This window comes from Oncorhynchus nerka, linkage group LG24 (genome assembly GCF_034236695.1).
Source record: "Oncorhynchus nerka isolate Pitt River linkage group LG24, Oner_Uvic_2.0, whole genome shotgun sequence".
NCBI lineage: Eukaryota > Metazoa > Chordata > Actinopteri > Salmoniformes > Salmonidae > Oncorhynchus > Oncorhynchus nerka.
In genome coordinates this window covers 52,849,805-52,869,982 of record NC_088419.1, presented here as the reverse complement: position 1 = coordinate 52,869,982, position 20,178 = coordinate 52,849,805, and the positions used below count along the sequence as shown (strand labels likewise).

The 20,178-nt window shown below is 42.9% G+C and overlaps 1 protein-coding gene across 3 annotated transcripts in view; it reads left to right on the top strand.

Moving 5' to 3' along the window:
* Window positions 1-1,945: 1,945 nt before the first annotated feature.
* LOC115108140 (zinc transporter 7-like) overlaps window positions 1,946-20,178 on the top strand; it is a 28,968-nt gene continuing 10,735 nt past the window's right edge. The window contains exons 1-8 of one of the 3 annotated variants that reach the window (XM_029632153.2): window positions 1,946-2,107; window positions 2,706-2,807; window positions 3,385-3,498; window positions 6,543-6,630; window positions 6,831-6,963; window positions 10,686-10,886; window positions 11,646-11,693; window positions 15,619-15,754. In XM_029632153.2, coding sequence (XP_029488013.1) covers window positions 2,028-2,107; window positions 2,706-2,807; window positions 3,385-3,498; window positions 6,543-6,630; window positions 6,831-6,963; window positions 10,686-10,886; window positions 11,646-11,693; window positions 15,619-15,754 — 902 coding nt within the window. In that variant the 5' untranslated portion in view covers window positions 1,946-2,027. Of the gene's footprint in view, window positions 2,108-2,466; window positions 2,567-2,705; window positions 2,808-3,384; window positions 3,499-6,542; window positions 6,631-6,830; window positions 6,964-10,685; window positions 10,887-11,645; window positions 11,694-15,618; window positions 15,755-20,178 lie in introns of those variants that run through there. The other 2 variants (XM_029632156.2, XM_029632155.2) reach the window with 2 other exon arrangements.

The following is a 20,178-nucleotide window of genomic DNA, read 5'->3' as shown; positions in this document are numbered from 1 at the left end:
GCAACAGACAATGACAGACAGAAATGTTGTTTGTTTCATAAAATGAGCTAATTAGTACAGTTCCACTCCTAATAAACAACCATAGGTACATCTCCCTTGTCTCACATACCCTTAATATATAAAACAACCAATACCTAATATATACAAGACAATCACAATATGACACACAATAGGCACCAAAAGGCAGACTATATGCTATCCCGGGCATTTCCTTCTCAGCCACGCACTATAATCTTACCCATCACTTTTGAGACATGCTACTGTTTAGCAATTTTTTCAGCGAGAACTTGAAACTATTATTTGGAAGACCATTCCAAAGAATGGCAGCTGAGTTTAAAAAAAAGTGAATTTCCCCATACCCATACCCATACCACTATTAAATATAAAATGAACAATGTTTCACTCTTTCAGTTTCACCAAGTTTAAAGGAGTTACACAGGTAGCTGAGGACCGTCCTGTGGACAATCTTATGGACAAGACAATTTAGTCTGAGAGACTTTCTCGTTCCACTTTGGAGCAATCTAAGGCTTTCAAAGTGGGAATGGTCAAGATTAATACGTGCTGGAAGTTTAAGAGTTATCCTGACTAATTTGTTCTGAGATGTCTGCAATTGATTTTGTATTGTCTGTGGGGCACTATTGTACCAGGAAGAGCACGCATAGTTGAAGTGGCACTGAACAAGAGCCCCTGTCAATGCCACCATTGCATTCTTATCCAGATACTTGGAGGTTCTTGCCAGAAACCAAATTTTATGTTCCACTTTGGAGATAATTTTTTGTGCCACGCTCTCTTCTGTCAGATGGTTATCTAGTGTAACAGTATAGCAGCTTCCGCCCCAACCTGGGCTCGAACCAGGGACCCTCTGCACACATCAACAACAGCCACCCTCGAAGCATCGTTAACCATCTCGCCACAAAAGCCGTGGCCCTTGCAGAGCAAGGGGAACCACTACTTCAAGGCCTCAGAGCGAGTCACGTCACCGATTGAAACGCTATTAGCGCGCACCACCGCTAACTAGCTAGCCATTTTACATCGGTTACACTAGCACACATCCAAGATAATTAACAGTACTTTACTGTGAGCACTAAGTCATCTACTACCACCTTAAAATCAGGGGATTTCCTCAGTTTCACTTTGGAGCCGAACAAGATGGACATTTTGTCTTTGTGGGAAACCAACAGCGGAGAATCATCTGCATAGAGGAAAAGGTCACAGGTACAGGCAGATTTCAGATCATTTATATTCAACAAAAAGAAAAGTGGACCCAGCACACTCCCTTGGAATTTTCCGCAGTTGAAGATTTGGGTTTTTAGACAGGGTCTCATCCACATTCACCATCTGTTTTCTTTCTTGCAGATAAGAGCTAACCCATTTTACTGCTACGTTATTAAAGCCCATGGCTCTTAGTTTGATTAAACAGAATCTCATGATCCACTGTATCAAGTGCCTTTTGGAGATCTAACATAACCATACCACAAAAGTTCCCTCCATCTTCTTCCTTCCTGATGTAGTCAGTTAGATATAGTAGGCAAGTATTGGTTGTATGGGATTTCCTAAAGCCAGATGGGAGCTCATATAGTAGGTTATGTAAGGAAATATCTGCTAATATCAATCTGCTCGAACATAATCTTTTCCATGACCTTAGATAAAATACACAGGATTGAGACAGGCCGGTGGGGATCCTAATAAAATACCAAATACCATATCTGATAGGGGGATCTTAGCACATTAATGAGAACTCTGGGGGCCCTTGGACCTCCATATGGGAACCCCAGAATATAGGATTGCCTACTGTATCCATACACCATCATACCATTCATTGGCTTTATTTGAGAATCTGTCTGAAAACCACTTGAACCATAGCTATAGGCAGGCAGTACAGTCCCTATAACATGTATTACATGTTTTGGTAGCGCAAGCGCCCTCTATTGATCGGAGGTATTGGCTGAGAGCTGAGTTGGTGGTTCCAGCTCAAACCAGCAGTATTTAGCTAGCTAGCTTGGCACAACCTGGGAGGGACTGCTAAAATGTTACCATTATCTATAAAAGACGACGAGTACAAGCCACCCAAATTCAACCTCCTCGCCAAGATTTCAGGATGGTTCAGGTAAATTGTCTTATTTGTTTGTGTTCTTGCTGTATTTTTATTAGGTCTTAATTAGCTTGTTAGCTAGCTATTTTGATTCTATGCTCACTGGCTAGTTTAATTCAGATGTGAAATATATGATGCAAAAGATTATGCTGTAGTTACCTAGCTAACGTTAGCTACCAAAAACAGCTTGCTAGGGGTATGGGACCATCCACCTTGGTTGCTGACCAAATAGATATTTGTTAGTTAGCTCCATAGACAAACATAAGGCTAAGTTAGTTGTCTAGATAGCCAGTTAGCTTCAGATGCACGAATGTCTGGCCAACACAGCTGGAAGTTAGTTACTTCCCGACTTACTTAGCTAGCCGAAGGGAAGGGAAGGGAGGGGAGGGGTCGGTTGTATAGTATTAAATATTTGTGTGCGGTCAACAACATGCGTGTTCAGGAAATTGATGCAATTTTGCACATTTGACATAGGTAGGTACTTCTCATTCTTAACTGGCTCTACTGTTTTGATGAGCGCAAGCTAGCAAACGTTAGTTAGGTGACGTTGGCTTGGTTGATAACTCGCGCTAACTGCGACTAACTCAGTGAAATTTCTTTTTTTTTCCCCCAGATCAATCCTATCTGATAAAACATCACGCAATTTGTTTTTCTTTCTCTGTCTGAATCTGTCCTTTGCTTTTGTTGAATTATCGTACGGCATATGGAGTAACAGGTAAGTTCCGTATCATTCGACGGGAAAAGCCTAAAAAACGCAACTCTTATTTCAGGATGTGCCACGTATGTCTAAGCAAGCGTTGTACCAACAATGCCCGTTGCTTGCACTGGCTCCCATCAGTGGGAATGCACCACAAACTACATTATAACATCTAGCTAGACACATGTTATTCCCTGGTTATGTGTTTTGAAATGGCTATCCATCTTGATAGCTGTATTTTATGCATGGATTTCTGCCAGGACATCCTATCTGCAACATGTGTTCAAATTGTTGCCTGGAACCAGCTGCTGGGGTTAAAATGTCACTGTTATAAAATCTGTGTTCCCATAGACAAGTAACTAGCCAATTAGAACTCATATGTGCAGTAATGTTTTATCACCCATAACTTAGTCATTCATTAAAAAAACTATTTGTTTGTGTTTTAGTGTAACTTTTACCCCCGGCAATTGCAAAGCTTGGGGAGGATATCTGGTGCGGGAGACAGTCCAGTCTAACAAGTTTTTTTGGTGTATGTGTGTGTATGTGTGTGTGTGTGTGTGTGTGTGTGTGTGTGTGTGTGTGTATATGCTCTCAGTTTAGGTTTGATATCAGATTCCTTTCACATGTTCTTTGACTGCACTGCACTTTTAGCCGGACTTGCAGCCTCCGTGATTTCCAGGTGGAGGTCGAATGACTCATTCTCATATGGGTACGTATGCAATCAATGTAGACTGTAGCTTCACTAGCAAAGGTAACGCCGCCTCCAACACTGCTAAGGAGCCTCTGCTAATGTTTACATTTTGAAGTTTGTGACGTCTTACCAAGCGTGTATGATTACCTGTATTTTTGAATTTATGCCTTTATTGATATCCAGGGTTGTCAATCCTGCTGGAGATCGCAAAAATCTGCACCTTTAGTACATATTTGGATGTGTGTATTGCTACTAATGTAGCAAAGGTGTTGCAGCTGTATGGAGTGATTTCAGTTCAAACTGAAATTGTATTTAGGTTCTATAATTCTGAATTATGATTTTGAATTTGTAATGCACAAATGGAATCGTTGAAGTCCTAATTGACCTTGTATTTCATGATTTGATGCTGAATTGAATGAATATTGCATTGAATGTTCAATAGAATTTCAAATTGAAGTTCAACATTTTTTATTTTCAGTTTCAATATGGTAGATATTGAATTCATTGTCTGTATCAAGTTTTCAAACTATAATTTCAAGTTGATCAATATTTCATATATTCAGCTTCTCGGAGGCTTTCAGTTCTCTAAATTCAGATGAAAAAAACAGAGATGTAAGCCTGGTACTTTTCCAGACAGGAAAGGTAGTCAAAAGCTATCTGTTCTCCTCTGGTAAAGTTTCTGAAGCCAATGTGGCATGTTGAATATTTTTTTCCAATGAATTTGCCTCGTTTTGGCTATAAGCTATTATGACCCCATTCCTGAAGCTAATGCTCTTGGACATGGACGCGCCTTCTGTTCCCTAATATGCTTGATCACAGGCCGCGTAGGACACGTTAGAAGGACGTGTCACAAGTTTGACCTCCATAAGAATATAGTTGAATAACCCTGTCATAGCCTTTCTACATCCTATTTCATTTTGCTCTTGTTTGGGTTTGAACCATGTCTCCTATATGTCACAAGACTGTGCCGATCCACTTAGCTTCCTGAGTTCCTCCCCAGGGGCTTTAGCTAACACATGTCTTCAAGTCTGCAGCAAGGTTACTCCTCAAAAGAGCGTGGTTCATCGGACCACCTCGGTCACATTTCACCGCCCTTTGACCTCCTACTCAGAGATCACGGCACCAAACTGTCTGGGTTCGAAATCAGGCCTACCATTTTCCGTGGCAAACGACGGCATAAGGATCTGTGCCCTCCATTTTTAATGAGCGCAACAGAGGTGGTTTGGTGATCTATGCATGTGATGAGCAACCTTGCCTGAGACCTGAAGACTTGTTTTACTGATGGGGTTCTGTCCCCGGTATCCTGAGCGCCAGACAATGCAACTTTTCAGGTCTCAGACAAGTCACTCATCACATGAGCGTTGTCACCGAACCACATGTGTTACACTTCACCCCCCTTTGACCTCCTTGAAGAGACCATCCAAGTCACAGGACTAATGCCTAGGCTTTAGCTCAGCAGGCCAACAGTCTTAACCCAGTCAGTCACATGTTACCCTTATAATGATGACCCTTGATGGAGACTTAAAACTACACAATATATGCGAAAGTATGTGGACACCACTTCAAATTTGTGGATTTGGCTATTTCAGCCACATGTTGCTGATGGGTGTATAAAATCACACAGCCATGCAATCTCCATAGAAAACATTGGCCTGTGAAATTTCTGCCCTGCTAGAGCTGCCCCGGGTCAACTGTGCTGTTATTGTGAAGTGGAAGCGTCTAGGAGCAACAACTGCTCAGCCGCGAAGTGGTAGGCCACACAAACTCACTGAAGCGCGTAGCATGTAAAAATCGTCTTTCCTCGGGTTGCAACGCTCACTACAGAGTTCCAAACTGCCTCTGGAAGCAACGTCGGCACAAGAACTGTTCGTCGGGAGCTTCATGAAATGGGTTTCCATTGTGGAAATGCATTCTCTGGAGTGATGAATCACGCCTTACCGTCTGGCAGTCCGACAGACGAATCTGGGTTTGGTGGATGCCAGGACTGCTCTCTGCCCGACTGCATAGTGCCTACTGTAAAGTTTGGTGGAGGAATAATGGTCTGGGGCTGTATTTCATGGTTCGGGCTAGGAAATTGGGAAATCTTAGAGTTACAGCATACAATGACATTGTTGACGATTTTTGTGCTTCAAACATTGTGGTACCAGTTTGGGGAAGGCTCTTTCCTGTTTCAGCATGACAATGCCCCTGTGTGCAAAGCGAGGTCCATACAGAAATGTTTTGTCGCTCGATGTGGAAGAACTTGACTGGCCTGCACAGATGCCTGACCTCAACCCCATCAAAGACCTTTGGGATGAATTGGAACGCCGACTGCGAGCCAGGCCTAATCCCCCAACATCAGTACCCAACCTCACTAATGCTCTTGTGGCTGAATGGAAGCAAGTCCCCAGACCAATGTTCCAACATCTAGTGGAAAGCCTTCCCAGAAAAGTGGAGGCTGCTATGGCAGCAAAAGGGGGACCAACTCCATATTAATGCCCATGATTATGGAATGAGATGTTTGACGATAGGGAGTGTAACAGTTATCTATCTACCTTCTTTTTTTGTGACCCATTAGCCAAAATAGTTTAAACGTTAGCGCCAAATTCATAGGCAGAAAATGTATTCAACATGCCACATTGGCTTTAGAAACCACCGTAAGCTTCTGTTTACTGTAGAGTTTAATCCTCTGTTCTCCTCTGCCTTTCCTGGCTGGCAAGGTACCAGGATGTTTGTTCTCTCTGGTTTTGAATCTGATTAACTTGAAATTATAGTTTGTAAACTTGATACACAATTAATGCAATATCTACCATATTGAAACTGAATATATAAATATTGAATTTGAATATTCAATTACATTTAACTCAATGCAATAAGTATTTGATTTGAAACTGAAATTAATATCTCAATTTATGAATGAAATGATTTCATTTGTGCATTACACGTTTAGAAAATATTACATTCAAATTCAATATCCAAATACAATTTCTGTTGGCACTGAAATAGCTCCAGCTGTTTTTAAGTCACATTGATTAGCCTCTATTGTTGACCTGTGTGTACTGTACTTCCCTTTCTGTTTTCAGATATGTGAGGGCGGAGGTGTTGGCAGGGTTTGTGAATGGCCTGTTCCTCATCTTCACCGCCTTCTTCATTTTCTCAGAAGGTGTAGAGGTATGCCACAGAACACAATGGGTTTGATTAGGAGTATTTCACATATTGAAAAGAACATTGATTTGAATGATTTTGATAGGCCTTGTCTTATATTGTCTAAGCACCTGTGATTCAACAATATTATCAACTTTTATTTAAGATGGCCAATTCTCAATAACGATGTTGATTTGACTGGTCTTGTCTCCTGCTGCATCTGACAGAGGGCTTTGGAGCCGCCACACGTGAATCACGATCGTCTGCTCCCCGTGTCTGTCGCTGGGCTGCTGGTGAACCTGGTGGGCATCTTTATATTTCAGCACGGGGGCCACGGCCACTCTCACGGAGGGGATGAAGGTAAGATGAGTACATCGCTCTCTCTCTCTCCCCGTAGTCACTTTACACATCTACCATATCACTCCATGTTTTCCTAATCTTCATTCTCTCACAAGTGGTCACTCCACGCTTTCCTGATAGTCCCTGTACTGATTCTATGCTAGGCCTAAAAGCATATAGTGATGGGGTGGAGCCATGAGTTGATTCAACTCATGCACCCATCACTTGTGTCCCCTAAAGTTCCTTTACTTGGTGGTCCCCCAAGCTGTTCTCTCAAATTCCCCCAGACACTGCCTAACCCCTTTCTGCTCATAAGTCACCAGTCACTGTACACTTTTCAAACACTAATAGCTTGCCTCATATGTGGCGCGATACTAAACAAAACAAAAAAGAGACGTCCTCTCACTGTCAACTGCGTTTATTTTCAGCAAACTTAACATGTGTAAATATTTGTATGAACATAACTAGATTAAATAACTGAGACATATACTGAACAAGTTCCACAGACATGTCCCTGAACAAAGGGAGGTCAAAATCAAAAGTAACAGTCGGTATCTGGTGTGGCCACCAGCTGCATTAAGTACTGCAGTGCATCTCCTCCTCATGAACTGCACCAGATTTGCCAGTTCTTGCTGTGAGATGTTACCCCACTCTTCCACCAAGGCACCTGCAAGTTCCCGAACATTTCTGGGGGGAATGGCCCTAGCCCTCACCCTCCGATCCAACAGGTCCCAGACGTGCTCAATGGGGTTGAGATCCGGGCTCTTCTCTGGCCATGGCAGAACAGACATTCCTGTCTTGCAGGAAATCACGCACAGAACGAGGAGTATGGCTGGTGGCATTGTCATGCTGGAGGGTCATGTAAGGATGAGCCTGCAGGAAGGGTACCACATGAGGGAGGAGGATGTATTCCCTGTAACGCACAGCGTTGTGATTGCCTGCAATGACAACAAGCTCAGTCCGATGATGCTGTGACACACCGCCCCAGACCATGATGGACCCTCCACCTCCAAATCGATTCCACTCCAGAGTACAGGCCTCGGTGTAACACTCATTCCTTCAACGATGAACGGGAATCCGACCATCACCCCCGGTGAGACAAAACCACGACTTGTCAGTGAAGCGCACTTTTTGCCATTCCTGTCTGGTCCAGCGATGGTGGGTTTGTGCCCATAGGTGATGTTGTTGCTGATGACGTCTGAGGACCTGCCTTACAACAGGCCTACAAGCCCTCATTCCAGCCTCTTTCAGCCTATTGCGGACAGTCTGAACACTGATGGAGGGATTGTGTTCCTGGTGTAACTCTGGCAGTTGTTGTTGCCATCCTGTACCTGTCCTGCAGGTGTGATGTTCAGATGTACCAATCTTGTGCAGGTGTTACACGTGGTCTGCCACAGCTGTCCATCCAGTCTCCCTGTAGCGCTGTCTTGGGCGTCTCACTGTACAGACATTGCAATTTATTGCCCTGGCCACATCTCTTTAGTATCCTAAGTTTTCATAACTGTGGCCCTAATTGCCTACCGTCTGTAAGCTGTTAGTGTCTTAACGACCGTTCCACAGGTGCATGTTCATTAATTGTTATGGTTCATTGAACAAGCATGGGAAACAGTGTTTAAACCCTTTACAATAGAGATCTGTGAAGTTATTTGGATTTTTATGAATGATCAGGGTCCTGAGAAAGGGACGTTTTTTAAAAAAAAAGCATTTTTTTACTGAGTTTAGTTGTGGCAGGAAATTGAGTCGCACTACCTGCACCTGACGTAAGGCTACAGCACATGATATGCAGCTCAGTCTGCTGAGCTTCGCATCCAGTCAAAGATGACAAACACTCCTCTGCAATGGCCGTTTAATTTAGTTCACCATTCTGCAAACGTCATTGCTGCTGCTTGTGCTCACCTCAGCTCCACCTTTCGTGGTTTGCTCTTCTGTCTGTCAGGGGAGATTGACTCTGCTCTGCCTATAGTGTGGCTTTGGTCAGTTTGATTAGCTATATATGCTCTCAACAATTGAATGGGTAAACCTAATGGTTAAGGTTTACCCATTTAAATTGTTGGGAACAAAGTGTGCAACTTTATTTTTTAGGAATTATACAGTGCATTTGGAAAGTATTCAGACCCCTTCCCTTTTTCCACATTCTTACATTACAGCCTTAATCTAAAATTCAATAAAAAAAAGTTTCTCATCAATCTACACACAATACCACAAAAAAACACAAAGCAAAAACTGGTTTTTAGATTTATTTTGTTCATTTATAAAAAATTCAATAAAACGAAACATTATTTACGTAAGTATTCATACCCTTTGCTATGAGACTTGAAATTGAGCTCATCCTGTTTCCATTGATCATGGTTGAGATGTTTCTACAACTTGATTTGGAGTACATGTGGTAAATTCAATCGATTGAACATGATTTGGAAAGGCATACACCTGTCTATATAAGTTGACAGTTCATGTCAGCACATAACCCAAGCCATGAGGTCAAAGGAGTTGTGTGTAGAGCTCTGAGACAGGATTGTGTCGAGGCACAGATCTGGGGAAGAGTACAAAAAATGTCTGCAGCATTGAAGGTCCCCAAGAACACAGTGGCCTCCATCTTTTTTAAATGGAGAAGTTTGGAACCAACAAGACTCTTCCTAGAGCTGGCCGTACGGCCAAACTGAGTAATCTGGGGAGAAGGGCCTTGGTCAGTGAGGTGACCAGAACCCGATGGTCACTCTGACAGAGCTCCAGGGTTCCTCTGTGGAGATGGGAGAACCTTCCAGAAGGACAACCATCTCTGCAGCACTCCACTAATCAGGCCTTAATGGTAGAATGGGCAGACGGAAGCCACTTCTCAGTAATAGGCTCATGACAGCCCGCTTGGAGTTTACCAGAAAGCACCTAATAAAGGACTCTGACCATGAGAAACAAGCTTCACTGGTCTGATGAAACCAAGATTGAACTCTTTGGCCTGAATACCCAAGCATCATGTCTGGAGGAAACCTGGCACCATCACTAGGGTGAAGCATGGTGGTGGCAGCATCATGCTGTGGGGATGGTTTTCAGCAGCAGGGATTGGGAGACCAGTCAGGATCGAGGGAAAGATGAACGGAGCAAAGTACTGAGATCTTTGATGAAAACCTGCTCCAAAGTGCTCAGGACCTCAGGCTGGTGCAACACACACAGCCAAGACAACACAGGAGTGGCTTCAGGACAAGTCTCAATGTCCTTGAGTGGCCGAGCCAGAGCCCGATCAAACATCTCTGGAGAGACCTGAAAATATCTGTGCTGCGACGTTCCTCATCCAACCTGGCAGAGCTTGAGAGGATCTGTGGAGAAGAATGGGAGAAACTCCCCAAGTACAGGTGTGCCAAGCGTATACCGTCATACTCACGGCTGTTATCGCTGCCAAAGGTGCTTCAAAGTACTGAGTAAAAGGGTCTGGATATGTGTGTGATAATTCAGTTTTGTATTTTGCAAACATTTCTAAAAACCTGTTATGCTTTGTCTTTATGGGGTATTGTGTGTAGATTGAGGAACTAAAAAGGCTGTAACGTAACAATGTGAAAAGTCAAGGAGTCAGAGTACTTTCCCTTAGTCGGCACCTCTGCAAACATTGAGTGCTTTTACAGAACACATTCCTCAAGTAGGGTGCACCCCCTAATAGACCCTAAACACCAAGACTAAATTATTAGTCGTTCGCCTTTTTATGTTCAATGGAACTGACAACACACATGTAATGTGTGTTTTATGGTCTTTTGCAGGTCACAGCCACTCTCTGTTCAATGGCAATGCAGGTCACGGACACAGCCATGGGGGGCATGGGCACGAGTCCAAACATGGAGATGGGCACGAGTCCAAACATGGAGATGGGCACGAGCACAGCCATGGAGATGGACACGGGCACAGCCACGGAGGGCACGGACATGGACACAGCCACTCCCACGAGGAGCCCCACTGCCATGGTAAGGCAACAGCACTTCCTAGCACAGAACCAAATGCCTGTAATGCAGTATGAGAGATTAATTTTGTTCTAGAATTGGTAGTTATTTCAGTGGCATCCAATGTTTTAAAATCTTAATTTAGGTAAATACGCAAAACCATTTGAGGAGAGTGAATGTGCAGTGTATGATTTGTGGCAACTGGCAACAATTTCCTAAAAAAATCACAATTATTGGTGATTTTATTGAAGCCCATTTTAAATTAGTTTTCTGAGTCTGTGTGTTTGCTTTAAAAGTCCAATCCCAAATCAATTCCGACCTGGGTCTGTGATGTCTCTTTAAAATAAATGTTTTTTTAAAGCTCTGCACACACTGGATAAGTTGCCCAAATGTGCAAAATTCCACCTTGCCTAAAACACTAGGTGGCGGTATTGCCACACTGCTGATGCTGTCTGCTCAAGGGGACTCAATGATGTCAGGGCAGGGGGATTAGTTTATTAGGCCTGAATGTTCACTATGCAATTCTTGACTGTTCGCTCTACTGTTGTCTATTGCTATTCACACAATTTAGTATTTGCTAGAACTTGATATGTGAGCTGGAGCTTTAAGCATATGTGGCAGCACTTCACTCCCCTTTCGTTGTGTCCCAGCAGAAGTCTCGATGAACCTATCCAGGTAGTTGAAAGGCTGTTGTAAATCTCATTTGTGGTTTGCCCTGTTTTCTATAGTCAATACTAATTGTCTGCTGTATTTAATTAATGCATGAATTGTATTTTATTTCAGATGAACTGCACACGCCAGGGAAGGGCTCCAGCAAACAGATTTTGCAAGGTACTGAACATTGAAATGACTTGACTAATTTGATGCAGCTTTTTACTCGTCTTTGTTCACCTTACAGCCTTATTTATTTTCCCCTCATTTTCCCTCATCAATTTGTACACACTATCCCATAATGACAAAGTAAAAACAGTTTATTTGTGTTTATAAAAAAATATATTTTTACAATCCATTAACATAAGTATTCAGACTCTTTACTCAGCACTTTGTTGAAGCACCTTTGGCAGCGATTACAGCCTCGCGTCTTCTTGGGGATTACGCTACAAGCTTGGCACACCTGTATTTGGGGAGTTTGTACTATTCTTCTCTGCAGATCCTCATGTGTTTTGGCTGTGTGCTTAGGGTCGCTGTCCTGTTGGAAGGTGAATCTTCACCTCAGTCTGAGGTCCTAAGCAGTCTGGAGCAGGTTTTCATCTAGGATCTCTCTGCACTTTGCTCCGTTCATCTTTACTTCGATCCTGACTAGTGTCTCAGTCCCTGCTGCTGAAAAACATCACCACAGCATGACACTGCCACCACCATGCTTCACCGTAGGGGTGGTGCCAGGTTTACTCCAGACATCACGCTTGGCATTCAGGCCAAAGAGGTGCCTTTTTGCCAAACTCCAAGTGGGCTGTCTTACTGAGGAGTGGCTTCCATCTGGCCACTCTACCATAAAGGCCTGATTGGTTGAGTGCTGCAGAGATGGTTGTCCTTCTGGAATGTTCTCCCATCTCCACAGAATAACTCTAGAGCTCTGTCAGAGTGACCATCGGGTTCTTGGTCACCTCCCTTACCAAGCAATTCTCCCCCGCCCTGTTGCTCAGTTTGGCCGGGCGGGCAGCTCTAGGAAGAGTCTTGGTGGTTCCAAACCTCTTCCATTTAAGAATTATGGAGGCCACTATGTTCTTGCGGACCTTCAATGCTGCATAAATGTTTTGGTACCCATCCCCAGATCTGTGCCTTGACACAATCCTGTCTCAGAGCTTTACGGACAATTCCTTCTAACTCATGGCTTGGTTTATGCACTGACAATCACTGTCAACTCTGCCTTTCCAAATGATGTCCAATCAATTGAATTTACCACAGGTGGACTCCAATCAAATGGAAGCAGGATGCACTTGAGCTCAATTTCGAGTATCATAGAAAAGGATCTGAATACTTATGTAAATAAGATTTTAAAAACATTTTTTTTATACATTTGTAAATAATTCTAAACATGTTTTTTGCTTTGTCATTATGGGGTATTGTGTGTAGATTTCTGAGAATAAACCATGAATAATTATTTCTGAGAATAATGGATATGTAATCCATTTTAGAATAAGGCTGGTCCTTAACAAAAGGTGTAAAGTCAAGGGGTCGGAATACTTTCCGAATGCACTGTATGTGGACTGTGCACAAACTATTTTGATCTTAAAATATTGACTCACGTCAGACTTGGTAAACTACCATCCGACACCTCCTTAATGGGCTATAATGTTGCATGTGAGATTGTAGGGATACATTTTCATCCAGTTCAAGGGAAGAATACTGTGGGGGGGGGGGTTATGCATAGATGATAGAGTACGGCTGCCTTGACATAGGACTGCCTTGACATAGTAGGACTATGTCAAGGCAGTTCTACTATCTGTTTGACAGTATTTCCAACATCTCTGCAAAAAACCTTTGAAATGGAGTGAGATTTAATGGGTCTGGTAACTTGAATTTGGTGGGGAAATGTCAAGGCACCATTACATCTGAGAAAGAGTCCAGGAGCACTGTCACTAAACTCCTTTGTCCAGGCTTCTGTGGGAAAGGGCTGAAAGGATAAAGTAGTTTGTCCCTTTCACCCGGCACATAGAGAGCAATGAAGAGAGGGAGAGCGACTGGGCCTTTTGGGAGGCCTGCTCAGGGGAAACACTGGGCCCACACAGAAGTTGGGGTGGCGTAGGGGGCTCTGGAGAACGGAGGAGGTGGATAGGAGAGGGGAAGGGGGAGCTGACAGTGCAAAAGGTGACTTAACCACGGTTCCCTTTTGGCCATTGATTGAGGACCTTGCCTCTTCTTTGGGTGGCATTGTTATGAAGCTAGAACCCAGGAGGTTGGTTGATATTTCTTTTGTCAAATTATAGGTTATAGGCACAGTAGCAAATTATACTTTTTTTTCTTATTGACGTGCTCCTTTAAATATCTGGTAAATGCTTATTTTTTTTCCTCTTTGTTTTGTGCTACAATGAATGTGTTACACTATCTCAACTTCCTAAGGCTAACCCCAGCCAAACGCCAAAATGGAATTCCATTCATGTTGCATTTCAATTGAAGGACTAAACAAAAGTGGATAAAATGGAGTTATAAAAAAATGGTAATTGACCACTATATATAAATGTTCTGATACTGTATCTAGTCATGGCCTTGACTGTTTATTTTTACTATTTTCTGCGTTGTAGAATAAAGACCAACTATATGAAATAACACCTATGGAACCATGTAGTAACCAAAAAAATCTAAATATATTTGAGATTCCTCAAAATAATCACCCCGTTGCCTTGATGACAGCTTTGCACACTCTGGCACTCTTCACCTGGAATGCTTTTCCAACTGTCTTGTAGTTCCCACATGCTGAGCACTTGTTTTCCTTCACTCTGCTGTCCAACTCATCCCAAACCATCTCAATTGGTTTGAGGCCGGGGGTGATTGTGGAGGCCGGGTGATTGTGGAGGCCGGGTGATTGTGGAGGCCGGGTCATCTGATGCAGCACTCCATCACTCTCCTTCTTGGTCAAATAGCCCTTATACAGCCTGGAGTTATCTTGGGTCATTGTCCTGTTGAAAAACAAATGATAGCCCCACTAAGCACAAACCAAATGGGAAGGCGCATCTCTGCAGAATGCTGTGGTAGCCATGCTGATTAAGTGTGCCTTGAATTATAAATAAATCACTGACCGTGTCACCAGCAAAGCACCATCACACTCCCTCCATGCTTCACCATGAGAACCACACATGGGAAGATCGTCCGTTCACCTACTCTGCGTCTCACAAAGACACGGTGCTTGGAACCGAAAATCTAAAATTTGGACTCATCAGACCAAAGGACCGATTTCCACCGGTCTAATGTCAATTGCTCATGTTTCTTGGCCCAAGTCTCTTCTTATTGGTGTCCTTTAGTAGTGGATTCTTTGCAGCAATTTGACCATGAAGGCCTGATTCACGCAGTCTCCTCTGTACTGTTGATGTGTCTTGTTATTTGAACTCTGAAGCATTTATTTGGGCTGAAATTTCTGAGGTTGGTAACTTATCCTCTGCAGCAGAGGTAACTCTGGGTCTTCCTTTCCTGTGGTGGTCCTCAAGAGAGCCAGTTTCATCATAGCGCTTGATCATTTCAAGTGTAGTCGCAAAAGCTTTCCCGATTGACTGACCTTAAAGTAATGGACTGTCATTTTTATCTTTGCTTATTTGAACTGTCCTTGCCATAATATGGACTTGGTCTTTTACCAAATAGGGCTATCTTCTGTGTACCACCCCTACCTTGTTACAGCATAACTGATTGGCTTAAACACATTAAGAAGGAAAGAAATTCCACAAATGTACTTAACAAGGCACACCTGTTAGTTGAAATTCATTCCAGGTGACTAGCTCATGAAGCTGGTTGAGCGAATGCCAAGAGTGTGCAAAGCTGTCATCAAGGCAAAGGGTGGCTATTTTGAAACATTTCAAATAAAACATTTGGATTTGTTTAACACTTGTTTTGGTTACTACAGGATTCCATGTGTGTTTTCATAGTTTTGCTGTCTTTACTATTATTCTACAATGTAAAATTAAAGAAAAACCCTTGAGTAGGTGTTTGTAAACTTTTGACTGGTACTATATATATATATATATCTATATTGTGTTTTGCTGCGGGACAAATTATTTGTAGATGAGGATGATATGAAATACTTAAGACAACCCATGTTGTTTCACAGGGGTGTTTTTACATATCGTAGCTGACACTCTGGGCAGTGTGGGAGTGATCATCTCAGCGCTCCTGATGCAGAAGTATGACCTGATGATCGCTGACCCCATCTGCTCCATGTGCATCTCCATTCTAATCGGAGTCAGGTCAGTTGACCTCGCACAGTAGTACGATTCCCAACAGGCCACACACTCATTTCTACAAATATTCCCGCAAGCGAGAAACTTGAAGGCCATCGTCACACTGCTGCAGGAAAGTACCACACACACATACTCAGGGCTTTACTGTGTCGTTTTCACCAGTACAATTTGGAACTGTCAAAACAGTAATGTACTTCTCTTTTTAGGCAATATTGCCTTTGTTTGATTTCTGCACTGGTGCAGCCACTTCATTAAGCACCCCAATAGATATTTTTTTACGTCACGTGTCGGTCACTTTGTTTTCGCCTTGCCATCGTAACAACCGAACACCAGAGCAATTTCACAAGAATCCCCATCTATTGAACGCTCCACATGTAGGGCTGAACCCAGGGAATATTGCACACGGGCTTCTCCCATGATGATGAGTATTGGTATTCTGCTATTCAGCTAAATGTCTTTAAGGGTGGGTCAGTCTCCACCGTAGACCCACTTCTCCTGGTGCTGCAGAACAAGATGAAACGACCGAGAAGGCAAGCATGCATTCGGGCATGTTGTCTCACCACTTCAAATTGGCCACTGTTAATCTTTCTCAAACGCTGCCAACACCACTGTAAAGTGCAGAATTACAGGACTTGTACAGTGGGGTGGAGTCTTTGTGGCTCCCAGAACATATGGCATCCCAGAAATCATGCTCTGTCCTGCTTTGTAGCATTCTTCAAACGTTTACTGCCAAGATGTTGCCAAGTAGACTTTTTAATGCAGTGTAAGAGTCATGCTCTCTCTACACTAATGCCCAGCATTGATTTGAATGTTCTGTGTAGCCTACATTTGACTTAGGGAGCTTTAGTAAATATGACTCATGATTTACGTCAAGCTTCAGGAAGTTTCAGCAACCATTAAACTTAAACTGGTTTCTTCATTTGGGGTGAAGACCGACCGAGCCAACCTCAGCAGACCGAACTAGTCACACTTGCAATAGAGTGCCAGTCACTCCAACAGGCCGAATGGGAGGGCCAAGAATTGTTCCTTGACCACCTGGCCATTCCCAGCAGAAAGGCGGTGTAGCCCAACTTTTTTTACACAGCGCGTGACCCTACGAGAAGCGAGAGAGTGACATTTTGGCATCTAAATAATAGATTTAGCTTTTCAGATTTTGTTACCCAGTGGTAGATGGACCTGCAAAACTGCTGAAATCCAGAGGGATTTGAAAAAATATATTTGGTGAGGAATGGACTTGAATGAGTCTTGAGAGGCATTTAGTTGTTAGTGGCTCTCCTGCTCATGTTTTGCTCAATTCTTCACTGTCCTCTGTTAGTCGTACAGTAGTGACAAAGTGGTTGGGGAGAGGGCCCCATTATGCAAATGTAAACTCAGTGAGTAAAGCCTCTCTGGTAAACTTGTTCGCCATCTCTGTCTTTGAGCCTTTTCTTCCCTCCTCTCTGGAATGTGGTCGTGATCTGTGACGGTTCCGTTTTAAATATGTGTGAACAAAGCCATCCTTTTTAGTGTGGCTTTCTCCCCCTTTTCTTGATCTGCCTGAGTGGGGTTTTGTCCTTGAGACTTAAGCATTTTTCCTCAAGTTTTTCTCGATAGCCATCTGTGAAAGGCAAAGAAATGTAACAGTTCACATGTTGGACAATGAGAACAAACGAACCCACCTAGGCTTATTCTACAGCATGTTGCATTCCATCTTGGAACCGAGCGAGGCTCGTAAAAGAGCCATTTCAATACAGGTGCGAAATGGAACACGTGAGGGAAGAATGAAGAGGGAGAGGAGCAAATCAAATAATGAAGTAGATTTGAGCCCCAAAATAAGTAGCGAAAAACATACAACTAACCTCCAACGTTGTAAAAGTCGCTCTGGATAAGAGCGTCTGCTAAATGACTTAAATGTAATGTAAAACCACCTAATCCGCAGCTGGTATTTGGCTATTATTTTCAGAATGTTTGTACTTGTTTTTGTTAAGCGGCTGGACGGGGAAAAAATAGAATGAGGGTAGTCGAACAGGGATTGGAAAACATTTCCCCTTTGGACATTTTGTTGGACCCCACCCAGATGGTTGTGCGGGATCGGAGATTAATTTCCACGGGCCTTGATGAGTGTTGTTTTGAGTGTAATCACCTTCCTGTTAGTTTATGTTCTGTGTGAAGTTATTTTGGGACCTCGTATCGTGATAACCTTTAGTACTGCAAAGAGGGCTGGATTTATTCCAGAACAACGCAAAATGAAAGTTGTGTAATTACTTGGGAGTATATTCCCCACCGTTCTGGAATTGCCATCATCCATTTGTGGGATTCAAGATTCAAACAATATTGGCCTACAGATATCATTTTTCTATTTGATTACCCAGTGAAATGGACCGTAGTTCTCTCTGTTATTGGACCGGCAGAAGGACAGTGGGTTGTTTGGAGAAATGGAAGTCAGTGTGTGCTCCCTGAACCTCAGCTGGTTGACCATGTTTTATTTTATTTTGCTGACATTGACCACATTTGGAGGCAGGAGGACTATTAAGGGGGGGGGCGCCATACTTGGAAGAAACCTTTGCAGCTTGCAAAAACTGTACAGAACCAAGCACAGACCCTTTGCACGTGTGTGTTTGCCTTGGGCCGTCCCAGTGTGTTTCTTTGTGTGTGCCTCGGTCAAGGCCTGGTGGCTGCTGGCCTCGCACCAAAGGGGGAATATCTGGGTTGGCTGTGGACAGATGGAACAGTCTGTGCAGCCTGTGATTAGAGAGTGGAGAGAGGTGGTTAGAGGCCCCTGCGGGCCCCTTGGCTCTCTCTGTGGGTTAGCTGTGGCCATGTGGGACTCTGCTGCTGGGACCAAGAGCCCGGCTGAGGCTCCTCCCTCCCTGCTGGAGGAAAAGGCTGGGTAATGACTCCCAGGTGAAAGCCTGGAAACCAGATAAGGTAGGCGTGAATAAATTAGGACACTATGTAAATACGAGTACTAATCAAGGCCTTTTGGGACAGTGATTTGGCTCATTTGAAATGAGGATAACTATTGGAAGGATGTTAAAGAGACGACGGTGTGCTAAGATGAATTGGCTTTAGTGTGGCAACTCATTGTTAGATGTTTGAACAGTACATACCCAGGTGCCATACAAAAGTACATTGATTACATATAACGGGTGAGTGCTATGCGTTAACTTGAATGCTGTTTATTTTGACCCAATTATTGAAGGCTTGAAGTTTAAGCATTTAAAAAAAATTAAATACAATTCATCACTTCCAAACTCGTACATAATTAGTCATAGTGTACTCTTACCTTTGACCTCTGTTACATCATTCCCTTGAGGTATTTCCTTTCATGAACTAGACTTGGCAGAAGAGCCATCGTGTTGGCTGGTAAAGAAGGTGAGGGCTTGAGGTTAGGTAATGAGCCCTTCCTCCACATAACCACTGTGAAAGCCCTTTCTGATGGGGAGGGCCTTTCACATAGGGCCTTGTGTTTTCAGTGTTCCCTCTTTAATTCTGTGACATTTCCTTGAGTTGAGGAGACATAAAGAGTTGAAAGATGGAAAAGGAAGAAAGTTGACACTACTTTCGTCAATTCTTGACAATAACCAGGTTTTCATCCAACTATCTAATGCAGATTAATTACCTGACGCGTTTAAAAAAACGTCACAACAGGACTGATGGAAACGGGACATGTCTGTACAATTTCATAAATGTCGACACGCCATTTGTTCATTCGACGTGGTGGGATCTTGTCGGTAAAATGAATGATGATGATCGGTGCTTGGCTGCCAATTAGCAAATACAATTATTGCTCTTATCCATATCTCATCATATAACCTGTCCACTTTATCAGCGAACTTCTCGAGAGCATGTGTCAACAAGACTGGGCAAATTTGCTATATTATCGTTAAAGTTTGATAAAACCATTGGTAGAGTTGAAAATGCGATAAACAAATTTATTTTAAGAGTTTATTTATTTTTAATGCAGAATTTTGAATATTCGCATAAATCTGTCGCCAGTTGGATAGAAACCTAGCTACTAGTCAGTTTCATTTTATTACTTTTTTATTTATTTTTTATGACAATGTAGAGTAGTTTCGGCCTCCCCTGTCTACTAAACCCACACCATTTTGTTTAAGGTAACTATCCTAGTGTAGCTGACTGCAATAATAGGTTTTTCATGCTCCTTTGAATCAGAGGGACTTCTGATGGTTTTAGATGTGGGGAGATTTCACTAGCATGTCATGCTTAACCCACATGTCCTACATTGCCATTGGCTCTCTATTTAATAACAGGTTTACATGTTCTTTTGAATTGTTATTTCACCTCTTTTCAGTGGCTTGGGTCAGTATCGTGTTCAAGGCCATGCGTCTGAGATTTATGTATCCATCTTAAACTGTGTTTCTAACTTCTCAACCCATGTTATCCATGGCAGGTCTGTGTCCTTTTTTTAGATGTTCTCATGGTGAACA